The sequence below is a fragment of the Buceros rhinoceros genome, unplaced genomic scaffold (assembly GCF_000710305.1).
Source record: "Buceros rhinoceros silvestris isolate BGI_N320 unplaced genomic scaffold, ASM71030v1 scaffold39808, whole genome shotgun sequence".
NCBI lineage: Eukaryota > Metazoa > Chordata > Aves > Bucerotiformes > Bucerotidae > Buceros > Buceros rhinoceros.
This window is the reverse complement of record NW_010428123.1, coordinates 681-26,811: the sequence shown is the minus strand read 5'-3', so window position 1 is coordinate 26,811 and position 26,131 is coordinate 681. Positions and strand designations below refer to the sequence as shown.

At 38.5% G+C, this 26,131-nt stretch overlaps 1 protein-coding gene across 1 annotated transcript; it reads left to right on the top strand.

The window, feature by feature from the left end:
* Positions 1-659: 659 nt before the first annotated feature.
* On the top strand, positions 660-20,687 carry LOC104498742 (ATP-dependent (S)-NAD(P)H-hydrate dehydratase-like; the record flags this gene model as incomplete). Its single annotated transcript, XM_010142158.1, has 5 exons — positions 660-994; positions 4,383-4,533; positions 5,869-5,914; positions 7,595-7,683; positions 20,579-20,687. Coding segments are annotated over exons 1-5 (675 nt in total), but the record flags the coding sequence as incomplete, so codon positions are not given.
* Between the last annotated feature and the right edge of the window lie 5,444 nt (positions 20,688-26,131).

Here is a 26,131-nt window from a genome sequence, read left to right as displayed (position 1 = left end):
AGCCTGTGCTTCCCTTTCTCGTTCTTTACCCTCAATTCCATATTTCTGCTGTGGAGGTGAGGGGACAGTGTTATTTGTTTTTGTTTTAAATCTAGATTAATGCAGTGGTTTTAATACAAACATGAACCTGTCTTCAGAAGTTGACATCACTGAGGAATCAGCCAATTGGTTGACGTTTAACCAACCTTCTTTTTACACATAAACCCCATCAAAGAGTTGTTTTCACTAATGTTCTTTTGAAATGCAAATCCAGAATGCCAACAGACTGAAACTCAATTTAGATTAATGTAATTACCTGCAATACACAAATGGGGCTATACTATTTAATAGCCTTCACTTAAACCTTTTTAGAAGATCAAAAAGTCTCCTATTGTTGAAGTTTAGTACTACAACAATTAAAAGATGCCTCTGTGTGATTTTTCATGTTACCTTTATAACTTTCGAGAAGCTTCATGTTTATGTGAAATGAAAGTATCTGAAATAATTGCAAGGCACACGGAAGGAATATAACAACTTTGGGAGACATTAGGTGCACATCTCACAGGGAGATTTTTTTCTGCTTTCTTTTCCAAAAAAAAATTATTTTTCTGAAGAAAAATTATTGTCTCTTTTCTTGTTTTAGGCTTTAAAGAAATCAGTGCTCCAACTATTACCCCACCTCTCAATCAGCCTAAAAGATCAAAAAAACGCCATGCAAATTTAACATTGGATAAAATGATGGAAAAATTCTTGCAGCAGAGTGTGGATACAGAAGAGAAATTTTACAGATATGAAGAGCAGAGGCTCAAAATTGAGGACAAGCGTCGGGAAGCTGAGCATGCTCGAGAACTCCAGATGTTACAGATGTTGGGACAGATGCTAGCAGGAATTTCTTCTACAGTATCACAAAGGTCACAGTCTATACCAGCAAGTCCACCTCAGAGAGCGAACCATCGTTCGTATGGGGATAACTTTAATTATAATGCTATGACAGCAGCACTTTCTCCACCGATAGGTACTTCCTTCTATAGCATAAATAAAAGCTAGTTTTTTTTAAACTTCTGTGGGAAAGCTCTGGTAGTAAGTAGCTTTTGACAATAAAAGGTAATTGAAATTTTTTGATACTGTGGCGAAGGTGTCTGATGTAAAATGAAATTAAAACATCATTCATTTGATCATTGTACTGATTGTTTAATATAGATACATTAGTTGTAACAAATTTTAATGAGTGAAACCACACCTTTTGAACCCTATGAACACTGGGGACTTCTTTCCACATTCACATCTCTGTAAAGTAAAGTTAGGAGAAGTGTTTTATATAAAAGGCAGGTAGCACATTTGTTGAAAGCTATCGAGAAACATGAGGTACCTCTTAGCAGAAATTTTTCTGTTGTTGAAGTTAATGGGCCTAACCCAGTATGTGAAGTAAAGGCTGTGTATATGTTTATTCAGGAAAAGAGTGGAGTTTTGACTGCACTGAAGTAAGTAAAATGTTAAAATCCAACTTCTTTAGAATAGATTTCTTTAGAATAGATTTCTTTAAATCAAAATTCTGAATCTTTTAATTAAACATCATATTGTACTAGGTGCAATAGAAGATGAAGACATTGGCCTGTGTTTTTCTTCTGGACCAGTTCATTTATGAATCTGAATTTATTTTCAAGAAACTGGCAAAACAATAACTCTGTAGTTGGTATTTATGCACAGACTTTTCCTTCTATACCTATGAGTGGGCCAAAAGCTGATAATTGGGTATTAGCATTCATTAACAAACTTCTCGGGATCTGTGGCTCCGTGTCATTTATCTTTGTCATAGACTCTTTGCACAAGGAGGTAGTCTGCATGGGCAGGAGGAAAACGGGCATACTCTATTGGTGCTGAAACAAGAGTCAGTTTGGAGCTCGGTGGTTGTAGCCTGCTGTGTGGAAGTGAAATAAGTCTCGTTCTTTTTAATTCTGAATTTCTCATTGCTCAGAAGAAAAGAGCATCATTTGGAAAGGAAAAAATACCACCCAACCTCGGTGTTGAATATTAATCTGGCGTGCTGGATCTTAAAGGGTATTCTCTGGTTCCTGAGAAGACGTGGGAGCCTTTTCAGTCCTATGTTACATACTGTGCTTCACTGTAGAGCCCATGGGGGACTGGAAGGTTAGGTCAGTTGCAGGTTTAGGATGGCTGACTTGGTTGTGTTGCTTGTTGACTGGATAGCTGGTCTGTAGCATTCCTTGATGGCAGCAGACATTTATAGATAAATGGTGGCATACGTATGGATTCTGTGTTTTAGATGTTGTTTTTGCTTTTAAGTTAAAAGAAACTTGAAGTGCTTTAGAAAATCCCTTAGGAAATCATTTGAGGTTCTAGATGGGGGTGGTAGTACCTACAGGGCCTTGCCATTACTTCTGAAAGGTTTTTTGCTGAAAGAGTTTCATTATTTATAAAGACTTGAAACTAAAGTTCAAGGTTTCTTGTTGGATTTCACCATAAAGGTGTACAATCATATCAGACTGTAAAAACGCATTATATGTATATTTAACTGTAGCAAGAGCAACTGGGGATTCTAATCTTTTAATTGGTGAAGGTGTAACAAAGTGTTTATAATAAAATGTGAAAGTAACACTTCAGGTAGTACATCCTTTAAGGAAATAAGAATTCAGTTGCTTATAGATAAATATGTTTTAGTGTTTCTGTAGGTAAGTGGGGCTCTATTAAGAATTGCTTTTTGCATAATTCTCTGTTTTCTCCCTGTTTATTATGCAATCAGTTTATATTTACGTATAAAGAAAAAACAGGAACAGAGAAACAGAGGACCTTCTTGACAACATTGTGCTATAAGGGTTCCAAGCTATATGATAAGTATATTTCTTGTGTGGTTGAAAACCAGTGAGTGTATGAGGTGTGATTTAAAGAAAATAACTTGCCCTATTTCTTGAGGAGATGAGCCTTTTGTTCTCCTGGGTCCCTGCTATGTTGGCCATAATCCAAAACAGGTTGGGTTTTTTTTTTTTTCTTTCTTTTTTTTTTTCTTAATCTCAACGAGAGTGGGATGCTTGTGATACAGAAGGATTCGAAAAGCAAAAGATCAGCCAGGAGTATTTCTCATTGTTGAACACCAAAACATTTGATTCCTGAAGACTAGCATGTCTCGTTTAGGTTTGGATTCTGTGGAAGACAGAGAAAATTATGCTTTCTGCTGATGGCGCAAAGATACAGGGTTTTCTTGTTTATTCCATTTTATCCTCATTATTATGTCCAGAATTTCTGGAACAATTTTTCCCTTGCCCCCCCTCCTCCCTTTTTAGATTTTGGAGTTGAGGCGTGGGATCACTGAGTTTTGTATAGCTGAAAATAAGGAGTATCGTTGAAGTTATCTCTTACATAATTATATATCACTGTACAGCAGTTCTTTGAAAGCTCCTTAGAAGATCTGTAAAAAAGAAAGTAAACATAGCTATGGTCTAGGAGACCAACGTTCAGAAAAACTGCTCCTCTGAACAGAGTTGTACAGTTCATGAGGAGCTTTGTTGAATTATAAGAACTTACCATTTTAGTGTGTTTACTGCAATTTATAGTTAACACATTGCTGACAGAAGTACTGATCTTCAGATTTGTCCCATGATAGGTAAATGAGTTAATGTTCTTCAGTTGTAGTTGATGAAATACTTTTTTCTTCTAAATTTTTGTTGTCTTTTGAAACGAATTTGAATATGTAGCCTTCTCAGTGTGCAGTTGTTTTAATATGTAGCTTGACTTACAGCTTTGCATTGGAGATCTGTAGTTGTATTATAGCTAAAATGTATCTTTGTGTGATACTTGTAATGTTTGCATTTAGTGTTTTGGATTATAGTTTTGCAAAAAGGCTTTCACTGTGCTGTGTAACAACCTGCCAAAATAATAAAGCAGTGAGGTAGGCCCTGATTCTGCTAAGAGGTGGAAGTCTTAAAGGAAAGAAAAAAATAAGGTAGGGTGTGTATTTAAAATGTGATTTTAGTTTCTCTGTGCTTGCTTTCTCTGGATGCTTTTACTTCTTACTCAGTGTACCTATTTCAGTTGAGCTTAATTATGGAAGTGATTTCAGGCTGAACTAAGAAGATATTTCTAGTTACAAAATGTTCATATAACTATTCTGGGCTGATGTTTCTTTCTGTACCTGAGCCCTAAATTAGGACTGTGAGCAGTCAGTGGGAATATTCTCTGCATCAGATCCTAAATTAATTTTTTGAATTATCACCTTCCCTAGTTACTCACTGTTTTAAAGGCCTTTAAGTGATGAAGCACTTGGTTTTTAGAAGTATGTCACTCTGTATACCGTTGAGTGATTTTATTCGTTTTTATGAGTGCTTAAAAGAAATGGTGAAGGTAGTTTAAGAAGTAACATACTTTAACACTTATTTTCTTCTTTTCAGTTATAGAGAGATCTTTTTCACTGCACAGAACACACTCTCTAAAGGATATGGAGAATATTTTTCAACTGGTGCGCAATGTTATCCCTCCTCTAACAGGGAAGAGGCATAAAGGTCAAGATGGACGTATAGGCATTGTTGGAGGATGCCAAGAGTAAGTTCAACAGAAATACCATGTTTGTTTCTGAGAGTTTAAGGATATCTTAAGTACTTGGAGAAGCTGTTCAAACTCACCTTACATTTAAAACATGAATATTTTCCAAAGAGCTTTACTGTGCGTGGTCCATCATCATGACCATGCATATTTACAAAAGAATGTGTTTCCCTGCAATTGTGTTGCAAAATCTTGGTAGTGAATGTGGTTGAAACTTAGAACCTCGTTTGTGTCTGTGTTTACTTTCTCTGTCTTTTTTTGACCACAAAACTCTGTCTGCTTTCAGCGTTAGTCTTTTTGCATTGCATGATGAAGTTACAATATAGAACGGAGTAAGACAACTTTTTTTTTTCCTCCTTATATTTTGGTATCTTGGAAACTGGGTCTCTTAAATCAAGAATAGAGTATTTTTCTTACTGCACGCTTCATATTTTGATAAATGGTGGTGTTTACTAGATTCTGTCAATACCTTGTTTTATATTCTGCCATAATAGAAATAGCATGTTTCAGGGAAAAAATAGATAGAGCATAAATCAGTTAAATGCTGTACTGACCTAGAAATAAAAAAGGCTCTATTCTTTTCTTGGCCACATTCAGTAATCTGTACAGCATTTTGAATGAGCCACCACACCTTCCTGTTTTTCATTTTCCTCTTTTGAAACAGAGATTGCATCTTTCTCCCGTAAAAGAGATTGGCTGTTAGACATCTGCCATGAATGAACTTTCTATAAAGAGCAAAAAGGTGCTGTCTTATAGCTTTGATTTGATGGGTTTAATGGGTTGATTAGCCAGGAGTTAGTTTTCCAGATGGTCTAATGGTCTTGGAGTTCTTACCTCTTGGCAGAAGTAGGCATCTCTGGAGGATGATTCTGTTCATATCTCTCTCTTCAGTCTCCATAAAGAGAATTTAGGGCAACTGGAATCACAGTTTAGGCACTTTAGTTAAGCATCTCAAACCAGATGGGATTTATCCAGGTCACAGATCCCAGATTTTGCTTGCAAACAGTGTTCAGCTCTTGTTTTGTCCTTGTTTTGTTTCTCTCTAAACTTTTAAGTTGCTTGTCAGAGAAGAGTTTTTCTTTTCATGGCATGATCTTTATAAATATTTGTGTGAAAGGATCAGGTAGTTAAGATGGAATCCTGTGCCTTTGAAATCAAAGCAAGGCTTGAGATGGGCCTCAGTGTAGCACTTTTCTATCCTGCTTTCACAGCAAAGAAAAGAGAAAGCTTTTTTAAAATTTGCTCTTGAATTTGGGACTTCATTATGGCAGGCTGGTTTTCAGGTTATCTAATCTCATGATTGTGTTTCCTAACCTAAACTGTATTTCATTCTAGATACACTGGAGCGCCATATTTTGCTGCGATTACAGCTCTCAAAGTGGTACGTATTTGTCTATACCAGTCCAAAATGAACTTTTCATCATTTGTATTAGCTAAGTCATTTTTAAAAAAGCACTTGTTCTGTGCAGCACATGAAATTTGAGTCTAAAAGGTCTTCTATTTAACAAAGAATTCTTAGTCCTGGATTTGTAGAACTTTGTAAGTATGTGTTATTTGCCATGTTTTCTGTAAATATTTTATCTGTATAAGGTAAAGTTAGACATATGTAAAAAAAATTGAATATTTCAGAGGGGAAACTTTTATCAGAGACTTGGATAAGAAATTTCAAAACTTGATGAAATACTTTCTCCAAAAGTGAACAGTAAAACAACTTTAGATTAACGTCTGAAGTTAAATTTTCAGTGCTGCAGTAAGTTCTTCAGAATTTTTTTCTGGAGATGGTAAGTGTGTGGAATGTGGTAACTTTCTTTCAAAGCTTACAGCTTTAGGCTAGTAAAATTCTTGAGTGTTGTAAGTCTAAAGATTGTTGGTTGAATGTAATGTAATTTTTAATAGCTCAGTTTTTTTATGTCATAATCTTTAGCAGAAGTATTTTCTAAGCTTTTCTTTCTGAAAAGTGTGGACTTATTTTAGTGACATACTGGCTAAAAAGATATTTACTGCAGACTACATAAATACAGTGGTGATAAATCAAATGTAAACAATTCACACTTACATAATGCATATACTTTTCAGTACTGTATGTATTACGTGTCAGTACTTTCAGTTCATTGCGTATGTTTTTCTTTTTGAAAATTTGTTTCAATAAGTAGGTAACCAATCCAGGTATATTTTTACCACTCCCTACCCCTGCCCAGGATGCAGTCCCTCAAGGGTTTAAAACTGAAATGGTATTATTTAATAATCTCAAGAGATACTAAGGTCACTCAGCTTTCTGTTGGTTGTGTGCAAATGCAGTAGCATATTAGGAAGTCCCCTATTGAAGTCACTTGGTCTCAGATCATTACATCTGCACATGAAGAGTCATAGGATCAAATCTCTGCATTGTTTAGTAGCTTGAAATGTATAGTAGTAAAGCAAAGGAGGCATTTTCTTAACCTTGGGAAATTTCAGTATGCAAGACACATACAAGATCAGGCTTTCTGGTCACTGCTTACATAATTTTTAAGTGTATGTGATTTTTTGAGTTGATAACAGAAGCTTGAGGCTAAACTCCTCAGCTTTAATGTTCATTTAAATTAAAGAGTCTTCTTGAAATTGTGCCAGCTTTTTTAGCCCATTGAGTGACAACGGTAGGTCTGGAAATGTACTCATAAATGGCCATAGCTGTATTTTGCAAGTATAGTACAATGTTATTTTCCTCTGTAATGTAATTTTCTTCTGTTCAACTGTGTTCTTTTGCCTTCTTATTACTGTACGTACGACATTTTAGTCTTTGCTCATCTGCAAATGAGAAACATTCCTCAAGTGAGTAAAGGTTCAAAATCTGTGCTTTCAATCATCCCATTGGTGAGACACAGGAAAAGAATCCTTGAAGCTAGATACAAAAACATTTCTCCAAAGTATTGCACAGTAGTGTAAGCCGTAATAGAAAAAATAATAAAGTTTTCTTTAACTACTGAGGAGTTCAGGTGAATTGTTCACTGAGTAAACTTTGGAATTCTGAAGTTATTTATTAAGTATAAATTTGATAATCCTGATTGGAAATTTTCTTTTTTAGGGTGCAGATTTATCCCATGTATTTTGTACCAAAGATGCAGCAACAGTAATCAAGTCATATAGTCCAGAGCTGATTGTTCATCCGGTTCTGTAAGTGACTTATGTTTTATTTAAACGAGGAGGTCAGGATTACTAGTTTGAACATTTCAGTCTGACAGTTGATTGGTTTGCGTTATTCCTTTTTCTGAATTACAGAATGGGTGGGCTGTAGATCACAAAAACTCCTGGGTTTGCCCTTTCATGACAAACATTTAGATGTTTAACATGGAACAATCAGTTGTGATTTTTTTTTTTTTCATTACTATCAAATTACATTTTTTAAGAAGTGAAGATCTTGCTTTCTGCTACTTGCTGACCTGTGTTCTGTAATTGTAATGCATTTAACTGTGAACGGTAGCAAAATCCAGAACTAAGAATTGCCACAAGTCAGCATTTTAGAATCTGCATTTGAAAGGCAAATAGAGTATGTTCTCTTGCTTCTTCAGTCCTAATGGTATTTAACAGTAGTGTATCTTTTTTCCTCTCACTCCTATGTATATAGTAATTTACACAAAATTACTGAAGAAGAGAGATGCTGATTCTCATCTTTCTTCGTAAGTGTATTGCATTAGTTACACACCTATTCCTGGGAATAAATGGATGTTCTAAAATGATCTTAAATTCAGAGCTTATTTACAGGAAGATGAAAAATTTAATGAACAACTGTCCTAACTGAGAAAGTCAGTGTGTGCTTCCCTGAATTTGTGCTCTGAAATATGTGATTGATGGGTAAACTTTTACAAGTTTATTTGTTTCAATTAGGTGTCATGATGGTTTACTATAAGCACTGCAAATGAGAATTAAGATGTGTGCCTTAGGTATGTGTTGCTGAGCTTAACTGGTACTCTTGGTGTAGACAGCAAAGCTGTGATTAAGCTAGAAAAAGTGTAATTAAAAATAGTGTTTGTCAGATATTGTGGTTAGGAGGGATTTATGACAGTAGAAATATTTTGGTGTCTGAGAAGAATATGATCACCCTTATGGGATGCCTGGAGTTGAAAATCATAAGCTTATTACATTCTTAAGGTGGGTTTCATTCCTGTTGGTTTAGAGAGAGGTCCTTAAAAAAAAGTCATTTAGACAGATATCAAGGGCTGTATTTTGTTGTTGGTTTGTGGGTTTAGGTTGTTTTTTTTTTTTCAAAGATAGAAGAAATTCATGACTTTGTGGATTTGACTTTGTCGATTTTACACAGGGATAAAATGAAGTTTGAAAGTAAAGGAAAGATGCAAGGGTAGGGTTTTCATCAGTGTAACTGCATTTGCCTCTAAAATCCAAAAGGCACATCTTCAGTTGGCGTTCTGACTGATAGCATATCATGACAAATGAGGTGGAGAATTCTAATGGTGGCTTTAGCTTCTAACTTAGGTTGTCTTGGTGGATGGCACTTGGGATACAGCATATGGTTGTCTTGTGTGGGTAGGCATTGACCTTGGCTTTGGGAGAAGCATTTTTTGTGTACACAGGTTCCTTGATGTCTGTGGTAATGGAAATGGTTAATAGGAGAAGCAGAAGCAGCATAGAGAAAAAGGGAAATGACATCGTGTTAACAGTAAAATTTCTGTTCATGAAGGACCAGATTGTTTGTGCCTACTAAGGGTGGGATGTTTTATACATAGATTCTCAGTGTCTTCTGTAGAATTCAGATCTCAGTGAAAACACTGATGCTTCTATTGGAAAGGAGGACTTTCAGCTCGGTCTATGAATTCCTCCAGATATATGCAGTACAGTGAATCAAGTAATCTTCATATCCAAATAGCTTTAAGACTGAAACTCAATATTTAATACTTTTATTACAACTCTGATTAATTGCTCCCATACAGCTGGCTAATTACATGAAGCAATGTATCTGTAAATATGTTTATATGACATTCAAAATGAAAAAATGCAAATATCAGAATGTTCAGATTTTGTTTGTTAATATTTTTATTTCTTCTTTTCTACTTCATTTGAGGAGAAGAGAAAACAGTCTTTTCTGGTTAGAAAGGAAAAATCTTGATTGACTCTATTGAGCCCAGGTTTTATTCAAATTTACACAAGCAGCCTGTTTTTCTCATAAGGTCCTTTGTCTTCAGTGTCACACTTTTCATATGATCTTTTATATGTTGTGGAGCCATTTGAGTTCTGCAGGCACAGCCGACTGGTCTTAATTCAGAGTCTGATCTCTTAAACAGTCTTTGTACTTTCTCCCAGGCTGCACTTCACGCATGGAAGAACCTCTGGGTAAAACCCACTGAGCATCTACATCATTGTTTTCCTTTGTGTTTCTCCTTAAAACTTTGCTTTTTTTATGATTTCTCCATGACCTTCCAGAGTAACTTGGTGGCTGTTGTACCACTCTCTTATTATGCTAATCATAGTTATGGCCCCATGTACTCCTCAATTCACTGTTAGAACGGGTTGGCATTTCGCCAGGATTCACTGCCATTTTGTACTGTCAGGAGTCTGACATTTTATCACCTCCTCTGTGACTTGGCTGCCGCTACCTTTTCCTACTGCCTTCACCTCACAGGGCATCACTTCCAGGAAAGGACGTGCTCTTTTTTTGCTGCTGTCCCCTGAATATGAGTGTTGTTCTGGCTTGTTAGAGCTGCCATCATGGAACTTCGATGGCATGACTAGTGAAGGTATGCAAAAGCTAGAAATTGTGCTGTTGTGTTTCACAACCTTGGCAAATGTCTGTCACTTCAAGGGCGTAAGTAATGTTATATGAGAAAGATTGAGTAGGATTGCAGAATGAAGGTTATGAAAACGAGCATCCATGTTGCAGCAGTGCCAGGACAATTCTGAGTGGCCCCAGCTGCAGACCATCCCGGGATCCCTTTTGGTGTAGCATCTTGTGCTGGGAACACCCGTAACACAACTTTTTCCGTGTTTTTTTTGTCTCATGATTTCATTTTCTGTTCCTGTAAGTGAAGGTAAGATTGCTGGGACTGCACATGACAGCCTGGGATCTGGAAGGACAGAGCTTCAACAGCTGGCTCTGTGCATCCTCACCACCTGAGCTGAGCAATGTTAGCTGGGTGTCTCAGGGCCATGAATAGTCATTTTTATCTGTAGTAGCTTTTCCTTTTAATTCAGGGATTCTGTCAAATGCATTATGGTCCTTTCCATGGTCTTAATGAAAGTGTTAATTAAAAACTGACCAGCTAACCAGTATTTTTGCTGATTGACTTTTTGCTTTTCTGTGAAGTGAAAAGTGTGTATTGCAGAAATTTGGGTCTTTTGAATAGCAGAGTATACAGAGTTTTCGTCACAGCTGTCTTGCTCTTGTCACCACTGCTACATTTTCTGTTTTCTCAGCTAATGTGCTCATACTGTAAGCTCTGCACAAATACAGGCAAGATAAAAATTAGCTTTTGCATTCTATTACATTTTATTGCAAGTGTTTTCTATGTAGATTTCTGCTCTAGATGTGTACATACCTGCTTGTGTTAGTGTTAAGTTTTTAGAGAACTTTCAGAGGCTTTTTTATATGCCCCTTGTTAATTCCTTCACAAAGGTCAGGCTGAATAGACTCCTTGGATGCCTATGTTGGGTTAGCTTATCCTGTCTTGATAGGTGAGTGATCACAGAGTTAAATGAGCCTTATGAACCCAGCTGGTTATATTTTAAAAGAAGAGAGAATATATCTATTGTGTTAGATTCCCTTCTTGCAAGGACTTTTTCATAACCTTACAGAGCTTTTCATTCTTGGTAGGCCAGGAAAGATTGAGATATTAATAAGTAGCCCACTTCTAACCTGGTTGTCAGACAATTTATAAAGTCAACAGTCAATACTCCTTGATCTCCAGAGTTTTATCAGAGGAACAGAATCTGTTGTCATGCGATTAATTTATTGTGGTCCTGAAGAAGTCATGTAATTTTTCCATTATCTCCAAAAATTTCACCCTCGAACTAGATAGGGATTTAGAATTAATACTGTCCCCCCAGCTGGTTCTATCTGTGAGTCTGTATGGACTAGGAAAGTTTGCCAGAATTACTGAGAGTCTTGCAGTTAATTGCAGAATTCAAGTTTTGGGTTGGATTTTAAAAAAGATTATTCTTTTCAGTTTGAAATAAAATAATTGGGGAGAAAACTCTCATGAGGCTGGACTGTGTGTTTGGGCCAGTTACCATTAAAGAAGAAGCTTGGCTTGGATCAGGGTGGCTGGAATATATTTTACCTAGTTTTATTGGATTTTGTCTATGTTTCAGTGATTTGAAAAAATCATGAAAGTGAATCATGGATAACAAACTCCTGATAAATTACTTGAGCACTTTTAACCGGTGCCAAGTCTTTTAAAGAAAGCCCAGGAACAATCTTAAGATTTTTGGTCCTTTCTAATTCATTATGTGGAGAGGAGATTCAAAAGCATTGGTCCTTTGTGTGAGGAAGCTCATGCCTTTTAGTTGTGTTAGGTAAGGATAGCTATTAAACACTTGTGGCACTAACCTCTCTTTTGAATCAGAAGTGGAAGAATTCTTGTTGCCAGGACAAGTCAAGGAGAAAGCACAGGTCGCTCTGATTACCAAAAAGATTCCTCCCAAGTGACTTGCCTGCTGGATCCCTATTATACCTGCAGAGAAGATGGCAGGCATAAACTGTGTGATCTTTCTCCCAAACCTTATTAAGACAGCAGCCTAGGAATTATTAAGCAGCAACCTAGGAATCACTTGAGAAAGTTTTGGGTTGGTTTGTGGGGTTTTTTTTGCTAGGTACTTAGGGAGAAATAAAGGTTATTTTCTACATGCTGACTTGAAGTACACTTAAACTGATTCTAAACCTATCGTGCGGTGCTATGGACAAAACTTGTTCGTGGACTTGTTTCCTGTGTCCAACTTTCTCGGCAGAAGGCTGCTGCTTTGCTGTATGCTGCAGAGTGAATAAAAGACAGGAGCTGTATTCACCCGATATAGTCCTTTTTCTCCCTGTTGTTGCAGAGCTCCTTATCCCAGGTGATACTAACAGGGGTTTTGCCACATCTTCAAAACACGAGAGGTAGCCAAAGACTTTTAGCATCACTGCAGGGAGTGCTGCTGTTATTGCTGCTGTCTTATACATCAGAGAGAGGTATGTGTGTGTAGGAATGTTTACTCAAGTTAGATCCTGGACAAATTCATCCTTGAGAACACTTGCCATACTGCTGTGATTTGACAGGAGGATTAGATATCTTCAGTATTTAATCTTTCTTGAGTTTGAATGAAGGCATGCATGTCTGGGGTTTGCTTTTGCTTTTTTTATTTATTATTATTTGAAGGGTATAGGGTCTCATTTTTTTTTCCAGCTAACCAGCAGATATTTAGACTGAAGCTTTTTCTGTCTTCTCATGTGTCTACAGCTGATTTGAAGTACTCTAGCCTTTTGGGTATTGATTCAACTATCATCTGTGCCTTAAGAGTTGAATGTAAACTAGAGAGGGATACCAGTGTGATAAAAGCTTGTCACTTTCTTGGTTTTAACAATTTTTTAATGCATTAGTTTTCTTCTAGGGGCATTGTAAGACTGTTTCATTCTGAGGGAAATTACATTGTCACCTTCATTCTGTTACTTTTCAAGTCACAGGTTTTGGTTGATTGCAATCCATTTGAAAGAATATTTGACAGATTATACTTACCAAGTCAGTTCACAGAAATATAAATAGGTCTAGACCACTTCCATGAACCCTGAAAATAAGAGGTCAAGACAGGTTACCATGGTACTTCTGGGGAGATTGTCATTACATACATTGGTAATGTGACTGAGATAGAAACATATTACAACTGTTTTAAATATTTGGGTATATCTAAATGCAGGTTGTAAAATGACTGTGTCAATTTACAAGGCTAGATAAGGTTGACCTTGAGTGCTGTTGTCATGTCTGTGTGTGAAATCTCGGAAAATAGTCAAGCAATAGCAGCTTCTCCTTTGGGACTCTTTCTCACAGGATGTGAGAGGCTCTGTGGTGCATAAGAGAGCTGACCCCATTTGTGCATGCATTTGGACTCTTTAATAATGAGGTTGATGTCGTATCTGATGCAGAGTGTGTTGACAACCCAATTCTTAGTTAAAGAGGAGATTTGATACCTAAATGGGTCTAGTGTCCAAGTAGCAGCTGTGGAAAACATTTTGGATTTTGTTGTCATTAATATGATACAAAAGATATGATACGGTAGATATGGCATTTTTTCTAAATGCGTACTTCAGTAGGTCATTCACACGCTCGCTGCCTTGAAGGTAGAATATGGAGCAAGTGAAGACTGTAGTATCTGCATATTAAGAGCAGCCTCTTGCTATAAACTTGTGACACCAAGTGCTTCTCCTGGATCACGGGTTGCTGTTCTTGCTGCTGTGTTGTTAACATCCAGATGAAGCCTACCAGGTTCACTTCTGGTGTCTGAATTAACTTACTCAGTGGCTGAAAAGGAACACTTGATGTGAATAGTATTCAATCCCTTTCTCATTAGGGTCTTCAGTTTTCTTTCATTTTCTTCCCTGTCATTTAATCAAATTGTAGCAGAAAAATAATTGTTGCTTACCCAGCATTTACAAATGAAACAATACTGGAAGATCCTTCCACAGTCTGGTAGGTGAAAATGACTATTTTGTCTTCTAAACTTTTTGGAGACATTTTACTAGATTAATCTTAATTTGCTTAAATATATCTCTTTTTGGTCTCTTAATTGCATCCAGTCAGCTTCATGCCACTGTGTCATCACCAAGGTTTGCTCTGCCTGAGGTGCTTGGTGGGAGACCCATGAGTTGATAATGGATCAGTGAGCTTTTCTAGAATAAGTTGTATTACCAGTTCTGTTCATGGGGCCAAAAGAGGCTGCCTGAAGCCTTTAGGCTTCTGGAAATTTGGAGTTAATTTACAATAGTTATGATTTAAACATTGACAAATATAGCTACTCTTGGAATATAGTATTAATTTTATGCTCAAACATTTTTTGCACTGTTTGGTTTTTGCCTTTAATTCATTTGACCTCACCTTTCTAGAATAATCTCTCCCTGTGTTATTTACCCAGTTTCCAATAATGACCTCACCCAAGGTTTACCACAATAGTTAATAATTTGCTTTCTGAGATAACTACTTAAATTCTAGAGCTATGTATTATGTCCCGTCTTTCGCTCTTTTGATGTACTGTGTAACATGACAGGATCTAAATGTCAACAGGTCTAACGTTTGATTCACATTAATATAATTACCTGCAGTGCTTGGACAAACAAAACCAAAACTCTTTCATCCTCAGATCAGAGACTTTTTCCAATCTTTGAAGATAGGACTCTAGGCTGGCTTTTGAAACTGCCCACTTAAAGTGGCTTTGTCTCAGTTTACATAACAGACTTTTGCAGTGCTACATTCTAATGCATTTGGAGTTGCCTCAGTCACATCAAATGTACACAGATAATGAGCAGAGTTTGAAAAATAAGCTTTTCAGCAAGGAGCTGTGTAGTTGATCAGGTGACAGCAGTCTTGCTTGTGTCCTGTGTCCTTTTCTAGCAGAGTGTCCCACAGATTTGTGATGTCCAAATCACATCTCTAATAACTAAGGTGGTTCTAGCTCTGCCTGAAACGCATGTGAAGAGCTGCAGTCCCACTGCCTCCTATCTGTGCTGTCGTTCATGCTTATCTAGTATTTCTGTAGCTCCTAGATACACCCATGCTGACTTCACATTTTTTTTCCATGTAAAATTTGAAAAGGCTGTACCTTATTGCTGTTGTTCCTTTCCCTCGTCTAGAAAGCGATGATAGTAACTGTCATTGATCCTGAATGAGAGAAGCTCCTGTGTTTAGAGCTTTCTGTAATAATTTAAAGCTATTGCCTTCATAGCTTTTGATCATTTGGTGCAAGCCAAATGAATAAAAAGCATGTACAGGAAAATTTTCTTTTTTTGGAGGGCTAGTAATAGAAGTATATTTCAAGTCTTAGCTGTCAAGTCTCCTCCCACTCTGGGCAGTGACCAGCCTAGAGCAGGCTTTCAGGCAGAAGGCATCTGTCAAATATCTGTTACAAACTGCTCTGGAAGATGCTTAGAAACTATGGGTGATATTAGGGCAGTAGCCACCATCTTTTTTCATGCTCTTTGTTATATTTGTAAAAGTTATTACATCAAGCTTTCGCCAAGATGAAGATCTACAGAAATGTGGTTTATGTCAGTTTTTATTGTGTGATAGTGAATTACAGTATAGTCCTGAAGAGCAAAAAGCTTGGCTTAAAGTTTTTTATTTTCTGTATTAACTTTACAAAACTGACAGGTGTATAAGAGACTTTGAGGTTGTGCATTAAAGACTGTGAGGTTGTGCATTAAGAGGCAACAGTGGTACTGAATCCAGCAATTACTGGCATAAGCACCATAACCAAACCAGTGTTGTTCCTGTATGCAAAAATAATTCAGGTGGCAAGACAAGAGGAATTTATTCAGGGTGTATTGATTTTGATTTGGCAGAAGTTCCCTAAAGCTAATAATTCACAAAGAAAATTTGTCCTCACCGTTTCAGAGACTTGGTGCTGTTTTAATTTGAAGAATCTTTGTAGATTTGGCCATGGGAAGTGCTTTTCTCAATACATTCTGAAGGCAGAGAAAAGAGTAAAAAGATAAACACGCACAGTGGTGAAGACCATACCTTGGCTCTATCTATACAGGGCTTCAGAGAAGGCAAATTATAAAGCTGTTGTGCCTGTCTTCCCATGAGTGCTCAGTGGAGGCTGAGATAAGTTTTGTTTCTCTCTTCTACCTCTCACTAATAGCCAAGGAAAGCTGGTAAGGTAAACATCTGTGGGGTCCATTTTTCCACAGTGTGCCCCCCTGTGAGACTCTGTGTGCTTGCTTATTTGTTTAGACCTGCTTTCACTAATGGATAAGTTGATGGAATGATTGTTGACATTGGCTTTAGACTCTTCCCTACCTGAACTTCACAAGGATGAGAGGGGATGAGTTATGGAAGCTCCTTTGCTTTTCCTTACTAATGAATCTTTTGTCTTGCAGCTGTTATTTAAGTGTTTATCCTGCTGTAGTTCTTTTCTGTATGCAGTCAGAGCTTTGCTGTTTGTTTTCCAGACTAGCTAACGCTTTGAGGAAGCTTTTGGGGCTTGGTGGGTGTTGTTTGTTTGCTTGTTTGATTAAACAACAGTGAGCTGTCGTAATCTAGATTTTCATCAGAATGGTGTCTGATAACATGTCGCATAGTGCACAGTGGTTAGCTGGAAGTTAAGTAGCTGCTTGAAGATGTGTTCATTCCCTGCAAATCTACAGCTGTGGTTTGTCACCAGACACTATAATTGCAGACATCTGCACAATGGTACTGTAGTTCACGCTCCATATTTACAGGTGTTACTGCTTGGATCAGCTTTCCAAATTGTTCCTGTTGTGTATGTCTATGGTGCAGAGTTTTTGTGTTTTCAAATTATGGGACTGTTTCCCAGTCTCTTGCCTCATCACCACCTAAGAAAGCTTGCTTCATTTTGGGAAATCACTGACTTTAGGTAATCAAAATCTCTCTTAAAGGTTTTTGTCCTCTTGAGAAACTCAAATGCTATTGCCTTGCAAGAGATTTTCTGACTTCTCTTTATATCAATACTATCTTTGTGCTTTAGATTAGGGATGTTGGATTTATGATTCCTGTTTTTGACAAAAGCCAAGTTGTGTACCATATGGCTCTGCACCTCTAAAGGCAGTACTGATTCTTGCTTATTTGATCCTTTTTTGTCAAAGCCTGAAGATTGCATCTCTTTTGGTCAAGAGGATGTGTTCTTCATACCTCATACCCTTCCAGGTGCTCTTTTTTTTTTTTTTCCTTACGATGCTGATTTCAGTAGTGCATGCATGTCTTAGGCAGTAGAGGTGATAATTAAATGGAGAGGTTTGAAATCAGGTTAATAATCAGGTGGAGAAGATGGCATGAAGGGACCGAGGAAGTTAACGATGTTATTTGTGTGAGCATAGTACACAGTGAACAGCTGTGTACACAGACTTGCATTCTGTGCTGATGCCTCCACAGTATTTTCAGGGGGGTTTTTTGTGGTTTTGATCCACAGGCAAACAAGAATACACATTGGCTTTTTCTATAGTAATAAACTAAACACTGCCAAGGAATATTTATTCCCAGGTACCTGAACACAATTATCTGTACTGGCAAATTATCCAGACTATCTTTGGCAAGCTTCTTGGCCTGTGCTGACTAGCCCCTCCCAACAACTTCTTCCACTGACAAGGAACTGCTGTGGTCCATGAGCTGTGCCTGATGGGCAGCTCAAGCGTTACCTGCTCTGAAGCCTGAGGCTGTAGAGGCCAGCTGATGTCAAGGTCAGAAAATTCTTCTGGGCATGTTTAAACATTATGTATAGGCTGTAGCTGTTATGAGCTAGAAGAGTTTCTGCCTTTGCACTAAATCCCATTGTCAGGAACTTTCAAGGTGACACCTCTTTCTGAAGTTAGGTGTTCATCATTTGTACCCTATCAGCTTTAAAATGCTGCTGCTTTGATGCCTTTGTGTGGGAGTAAACTGTAAGGTGACACGATAGGCCTTCAGAGAAGCTGTAGATACAGGACATTTGTAAGGTGTCCTTAGCTGCATAACCACAGCTGTTGTGAACCTCCAGGATCTTAAAGTGAAGTTGGCTTGATGCTTCTGTGAGAGAGTATTTGTTCTGCTTGGTTTATGAAGGATCAAAATCCATCAGCTATTTCACAGCATGTTTTTGTAGCTGGTTTTGCAATGTAATAGTCATTATCACCATTTAAAATCTCTTGGCCCTTTGTATGCCTTGGTTTGCTTCTTGATGTGAAGCTGCAAAGGAGTTGTGTGAACGTAATGTTTGTAAAGTGCTTTGAAGATGAAAAGGTGTACAGTAGGTTTTTATTATTACCAGAGGCAAAGTGAGCAGGAGTGGATTAATGTTGGACTGTTCATTTCCCAAGGGATGGCTTTGTTTTGAAGAGGGCACATTATCAGCTGGGTTGGAGACAAAATTATTTTATTTCAATGCTAAATAGAAATAAATCGGCAAACTTTCTACCTTAAGATTATTTGCATGAGACATTTTTGAAACAGCATAGCAGTTATGGTACTATCTAAGGCTCTGTTCTTAGCTTACGTTTAATGGAACATTTATTAAATGTATTTAACTTCCACAATCCAAAGGTATTTTGAATCCAATCCATTCAAACGTCCTTATATATACAGCAGTATTCTTATATCTATATGATATATATTTCTCAAATAAATATCTCATGTCTATATATGAGTTACATTTTGCTCTTCTTGAGATAAAATCAGTTTCAGCATGTAAATAAAACAAGTGATCTGCGTTCAGAAATGGTGATGTTTTATTTTGCATGTTCAACCTACCACATATAAAAGAACTGGCTTTTTTTTTTTTACATAGTACTTTAAATATTTCTTGAGTAATTTTCGTTTCCAGACTCTGTCTGCAGCACAAACTGATAGGTGGTTGTACAGGGAGAAAAAACTCCAAACAAACTAACCAAAAAACCCCAGGTGAGGTGTTTGGCAATTCTCAAGCTACTGCTGTTTCCTTGTGAGTTAGAGGGGAAAGGAGGGAGCTGCATCGTTCAAATGGAAATTCAACTTCAGTTTGCTAAGCGGGGGACTGCTTCAGGGATGAGATGTCCTCACATAGTTTGTTGTCTCTCTTGCCCTTGCAGCGGGTCATCACTTCCACCCAGCAGCCTTGTTTTGACAGAGCTGTTTTGTGGTGTCAGCACAGGGAGCCTTTGGGCAGCCCGCGCTGCTGCAGCCAGGGATTTCTGAAGCAGCTATTGTCAGCAGAGGGGCCGATGGGCCTTGGCCAGGCTCAAGGCACTGCATCCCTGTGGCCTTGAGTGAGCCACCTTGCTCCCTGCAGCCGCAAAAGCTTTGGGCTCCTGCCTGGCACTTGCAGAAATCGTTGTGGAATTTGCTGATTCTGCCAGACGCGAGCTAAACACTTGTTTCCAAGTGGTGCGTCCCATCAGTACAGCTGTTGGTTATGAAAAACCTGCAAGGGCTTTCATCTGTAATAATAGAGCTTTGCTGAAGTAGTGCAAGCTCAAAATGCTCTGAGTAATACTATCAAATAGTACCTCCTTGCTTAGACTTCAGGCAGCTTTATTCCCCCCGTGCTTCAGTTAAAATGTTTGTTGATTGTCGTCATTTATGTCAGAGGTGGTGAGGGAGGAAGGCTAAATTTTCCCTCGGTACTGTCAGCAAGGATTAACCGACATTGTTGGGCAGAGCTTGCAAAATATTCTGACCTATTTACACAACAAAACTGATCAGAACAAGATAAACAGTTCTGGTCAGGGGCTGAATGCTGTATTGTGGCAGCTATATTTGGCAGTGGATTTTCTCATCATTTTTCCAATGTAGACAGAACCTGAATGCTACAGAAATCTTAAGCATTACAAGCAGATAATACCCTTACTGAATAGCTTGATTCTCCCGTTGCCTTTTGGGGGAAGGGGAAAGTTTGGCCATAATTCATGTGGAACAAATGCTTATGAAGCAACTGACAAAAAAAATGTATGAGTAGACTTAACATTTTGCCATGTAGGGTAATAAATAACTGCATCATTTCCAGCAAGCCACAGTATGTACCTGTGAGATGGTAGAGCTCTCTAGAAGGAGTAACCTCTGCGAAGAAGCATTAGATAGGGAATTGTGACAAACCGTAAGAATTGCTGGTTTCCTACTTGGGTTTCATTTTTTTATTTTGTAACAACTGTAGTGGATATTTGCAATTACCTCCTCATTTTTATGTGGTATCCTCTAAGGAATGAATCTGGAGAAGTGTTTCGTTTGAACAATTTGGACAACTATTCCATATTTCCTGGGTCACAGATTTTTGGTAGTCCGGAGAATAAAATTGCCTGACGCTTGAGAAGGGAAATAACTCTTTCTATCTTGCATCTTCAACTCAGATTCTAAGAATAATAAAATTAAGCCTTTTTAAACTTGTCTTTTTTTTTCCCAATTCTGTTTAGTGATAGCCCAAATGCTGTCCATGAGGTGGAAAAGTGGTTACCACGGCTGCACTCAGTCGTCATAGGACCTGGCTTAGGTAGAGACGAAATTCTACTTGAGAACGCTAAGGTAACATGTGTACACTGATATTTTATTCTCTGTCTTTATGTTGGATTTTATTAACCAATTTCTTATCTTTTTCATGATTACACAAATGTTTTTTATAGGGTTACTAAATAGCAAACTTAATAAAATATTGCTGACTGAAAATTACAGCTGTTAACCATGGTCTTCATAATTGAACTGTAAGCATCACTCTGAATTTTAGGCACCCGTGTGGTTGTTTTGATTTTCTTTTGTTTTGATTGTGAAAGTCGCTAATTAAGAAACAGATGTTGACATCACTAGATAAAGGGCTCTGCGTTTTCTTAGGTGCAAAGCACCAGTACTGTAAGAACATAAATACGAATTTTAGTTCCTAATTTTCAGAACCATGTTTGATAACTTGTATCAGAAAAGGTACCAAAGAACAGGGACTGTGTCCCCTTACCATAAGAAATAATGCTCTTAATTATAAAAGGTTGCAGATTTCTACTCTGGATAACCCTATTTTCTGTCAGGCCTTGGTGGAGAGCTGTAAATAGGAGCTCAGATAGTGTAAGTACCTATTATTCAGAGTACAGAGCTGTCTTCCAGGCGATGTTTTGTATTTCTGTTAACACATCTTTGCACATTCAAGGTATATCTTTCAGTCTAACGTCAATCTAATTTTGTACAATTTAATTTTTTCCTGAGAAGTATTACTGAATTAATCAGTGGTACTAACAAATGGAATTAAAATAATTTACACAAATGTTGACGGTTGCACAGTGAAATTGCAAAACAGGAGAGGCAAGAAACTAGAGACCACACTATCCAAGTAGTTTAGAATACCTTGAGAGCTACAGAGGGTGATTTTGCTAGGCTTTTTCTGAAGGAAGTTGCTAATGGAACTCTTTGCTTCTTTAATTCTCCTTCCAAAAAAAGTTCAGTTTATGATACAGAGGTGTAAATCTAATAAAGAGCAATGGATTCAGAAAGAAAGAAAAAAAATTATCACAGCTGATCAAGAAATAAAATTCTATTCAGAATGAAAAATTTCAACAGATTTTATTCTTTCTGAAAACATTTTCAAAATTCTTTTTACAGAAAAAAATTTTGGGCAACGATTTTTCTTTTTGTCATGTTTTTTTAAAAAAATCGAGGTTTTTTTCTAAAGGAAAAGAGCTTGAAACAAAAGAAAATATTTACTGAGTGTATCTAAGATACCTAACATAAGCTGCTTTTAGATCATCATCCCTTCAGGGTTTTATAAATATCTGTCCATGTGCTTGTCTGTATTACAGAAGTATCTGGAATATTCCTCAATTTCTTCTTTTTTTTTTTCATCATCACTGAAAATAATGTTGCTTTCTTAGTGAATTACAGGCATACTTTCACTTCAGCCTGGCTGTCTTGCATGAGCTAGCTTAAGGAAGTAAATCCAGCCAGTGAAGACAAGGCATTCGGAAGTTACTTCATGCTAAAAATCTCAGGCCACGTTCATATGAGCTGTGGATCCGACCTTATTAATTTCAGGGCACATTAAAGCTCAAGTTCTTTGTCTTCACTGTAATTATGTAAGTGTTCGTTAGTTTCCCAGTGTTGGTTTTTTAACATGTAATTGGGGACAAGCGAGCCCTGCCTGCCTACTTGAGGAAGACTGGTGTTTCTCTGTGCTGAGGAAAGGCTGAGTCTCCCTCTTGCTTCAGCTGCGAATTTTAAGCTTCATGTCACTCTTCACCTTCAAGAAAAAAAGCAAGTGATGGTAGCATTGCTATTTTAAACATTTATAGGAGACTGTCTTGGTATATAATTTTCTGTTTTCCCTTTAAGCTAACCTCACCATGCTCTCATATGAATACAGGGCTGAGATGTAGATTGGTGTCTGCTTTCTGGTCGGGGTTTTGTACCAGTGGCAGTGATGATGGGAGAGACCTTCCCCTCTCTCTGCCCCATTAAAGTGCTGAGGTGTGATGGTCTGTCACCTCACTGTTGCCGTTCTTATTTCAGTTCTTGTCAATATTGTGCCAGCACATAGCCAGTTAATGTGCTTGGCCAAACACTAATGTTTGGGCTGATTCTCTGTTCTGAACATCGAAAAATTAAGATACTAAGGTAGTAACCTCCGATTTCTGCGATGAGGGAAGACAGTAAGTTTGATACAGGGAGCAGAGTTGAGGCTGTGACGCTAGAAGACAACAAACCTTGAGTTATGCTCAGACAGCTTGTGAGATCTCCTGACTCTCGCCAGAAGGCAAAAGCTCTCCTTTATTATTTCGCCCATAGGCAGTGTTTTATCATGGAATAGCCCAAGTACTTGATGACCAGATGGTACATCTTCTCTCACCAGACGAAAGAAGGCTTTTCTTCCTCAGCATCATTACTATGATTACTATCAATTATGTATTACTATCATTACCTTGCCTCCCGCATGCTTAGTGCCTGAGGTGTGTGCACTATGGCATTTCAGCTCCTTTCAACAGACTGATGGAAAAGAAGTACCTTGTGATTAGTTTCTTTTTTTCTTTTTTCTTCTGCTTGGGAGCATAGTGATACTCTTTGACTAAAGAATTACTATCATTACCTTGCCTCCCGCATGCTTAGTGCCTGAGGTGTGTGCACTATGGCATTTCAGCTCCTTTCAACAGACTGATGGAAAAGAAGTACCTTGTGATTAGTTTCTTTTTTTCTTTTTTCTTCTGCTTGGGAGCATAGTGATACTCTTTGACTAAAGACATATTGTCTGCCTAAGATGAGGTTTTGTCTGTAATTCCATTTACAGGTCTTGTAGCCACTCTAATGGCATATGAGGGATGTAACTTGTAGAGTGGGTCTGTGCCAAAACCCTCACATGCTGTTTCTCAGTTGCCTGCGTGATGCTGTGTCAGAGCATCATCAGCTGATGCTGTGTCAGAGCTTTCTAGTCATGGGTTTGCAGGACCAGGAGTTCCAGCTTCAGAAAAATTCCTGAAGAAAGCATTCATTATGTCCCAATAACTGTGCAGCTGGATCCCATGCAGATGTGGCAGTTCTAGCATTGGCCTGGTTAGACCCTCCAACTCCAGAGCTGATAAGCAGTCCAAGCTATTTCCCTTCAAGAGAAAGAAACAAAAGCACATTTCTGCTCCTCTTCTTAGCCCTGGAGTGTGCAGATTGAAGTACCCTTTCTTCCCATTCTACTTAAAACTTCTGAAATGCTTTTACCACAGCACAGCCAGCTTTCTTGTAGGCATCGGGCCATGTTTTTCCCTTCCAGTGTCCATGATTGATTCTGGCCAGAGATGACAGTACCATTACCTCCCTGAGTTCACCTCAGTTGGTATGCTGCTGATGGTTGTTTAGACTCTGTTGAGAAAGAGTTCAGCTGCCACGTGGAAGCAAGGCCAAGGTCCCTTTGACTGTCCATGTCAATGCTTAGAAGCAACATATTTCCAAAGCTATTCGATGTTCTCCTTTTTTCACACAGTATGATGTCCCTATCATATCTGTCCATTGCAGCGTTCTTCCCTCAGCCGTTCCAGGGTATTCCAGGATGTTTGCACTTCTGGTCTTAATCTGATTTGATTTTTCTTGTAGCCTGAGGCTTGGAAGTAGGGGAGTTCCTGCCTGCATCATCAGGAGCTGTTCCTCAGGTTTGTGAGAGGACCAAGTCCCTCTCCTGGAGGGTGATGAGCACAGCTCCGGAGAGGACTTTGGAAAGAATAGTGTGTTCCTTGCATGGACCTCTGGGAGAAGAGATGTTGCTGTCTAATGCTTTAGGATGTTCTGCATTCTCCTACTGCCTAGCAATTAGGCAGTTACAAGCTTAGCTATGATCTGCTATGATCTCTATCAGTTTCCAGCCTCTTGTCATCTCCTTTCCTCTATTCTTTCTGGCTTGAATGTGATGTTCCTGTCAAAGTTTCTGGTTCTTAGTTTGGTGAATCTTTAATGGGTGTGTTAGTGGCTCTGTGGTCAAATGGACTGATACAGAATTGTTGGTGCAGAGCATTCATCCTTGTGAAGAGCCCTATCCTCAACTGAAATAGGACTTTGATGTCATCTTTGCTTGTCACTGGGTGCCTTGCATCTGTCCCTGAAGTGGAAGCACCGAATTCTGGACTCTGCCTCTCCAGTCTTGTTGTGTTGTGTTTTGCAGAAGCAAAGTTAGATTGCTGTTTTCAGCAGAGTGTTCTTGCTTCACTCCTGTCAGACAGGTCAGCTCCAAGAAAATGTCCTGAATACCAGCTTGGGTTCTTCTTTCGGCTGAGGCCCTGCCTAGCTGCCATTTCTGCCCATTGCTATTGCTTTTTCTCTTCCCCCAACCCCTTGCCCTGCAACACTACCTTCAGCCGGTTACTTGCCCTTAAAGATCTCTGCTGTCTGTTGGAATATAAATTTCAGGAATCTTGTTTTTCTACCCCTAGTGACATCATCTTAAGGTTGTGTGGAGATGTCTGGGCTCTAGTTAACATCTGGCAAAGAGTGGGAGAGGTTTGGGCCGTTGTCATGGATCACCTCCATCAAGTGTGCACAGTGAGAGCCCGTTTGAAATTTTCTCATTCAGATGGATTCTAAGTTCCACCCCAACTGAGATATCAGCCTTTCTGTGTTTGTTTTTGATTAGTTGGATTAATTTTCTCCTTCTGAGCCCCATGCCTTCAGGATTTAGGCAACTCTTTATAGCCTTATAAATTGTGAGAATCGGTCCAGGTGCTTCGGTATGCTATCTGCACCAGTTTTTGCAAGATCAAGAGGCCTACAGAATACAGAGTCACCTTTTGTTGTCATAGCAGTCTATTAAAGCTAAATTGGCTGTTATGGGCCTTGAGAAGCATTTTCCCCTTGATATCTGAACCCCCGGGTTTTGTTAGTATGAGACACCTGAGAAGCACCTCAGGCTAATGCTGCAGTTGATACGTTAGTAGTAGGTCTGTGGTACCTACCACCATGGACAAATATCAACAGCAGGATGTGTTACTCTTTGGCGTCACTGCTCGTGTTGACTCAAGTTAACAGAAGAATTACTTACCTGGAGCTTAATTCTTCAGTGTATGTCATGTGCATTTGCTTCCTGCCCTCTTCATAACCTCTGGAAAGTCCTCTGGAACTTCTTACTGTGGGGATTCAGCAGTTCATAAGGAACTGAAGTAGCAGCGAGGACATGCCACTTGCTCTTCTCAGCCCTCAGCTATGAGGCATGAGGTATATGGGATCTTATGCCGTTGATACTGAGGAGGCAAAAAACCAAAGGGCATGTATGTGAACCCGCTGTGAGAATGAGTGTGTAAACTGTATTTCTCCCAGCTGTCTCCCAGCCTCCTTTCTTGATGCATATACCACAAGTAGTATCAAGTGAAAAACTACTCTCTTACTAGGCAAGTCTCATTGCTTTCAAATGAGTCAGAACCCAGTGAGAGTCAGTCAGAACCCAGTAAGAGTCAGAATTTGTGGGCGTCTCCTCCTAAGATGAGGCAGTTGCTGGAGTAGGATGCAGTTCTTTCTCTGTGATG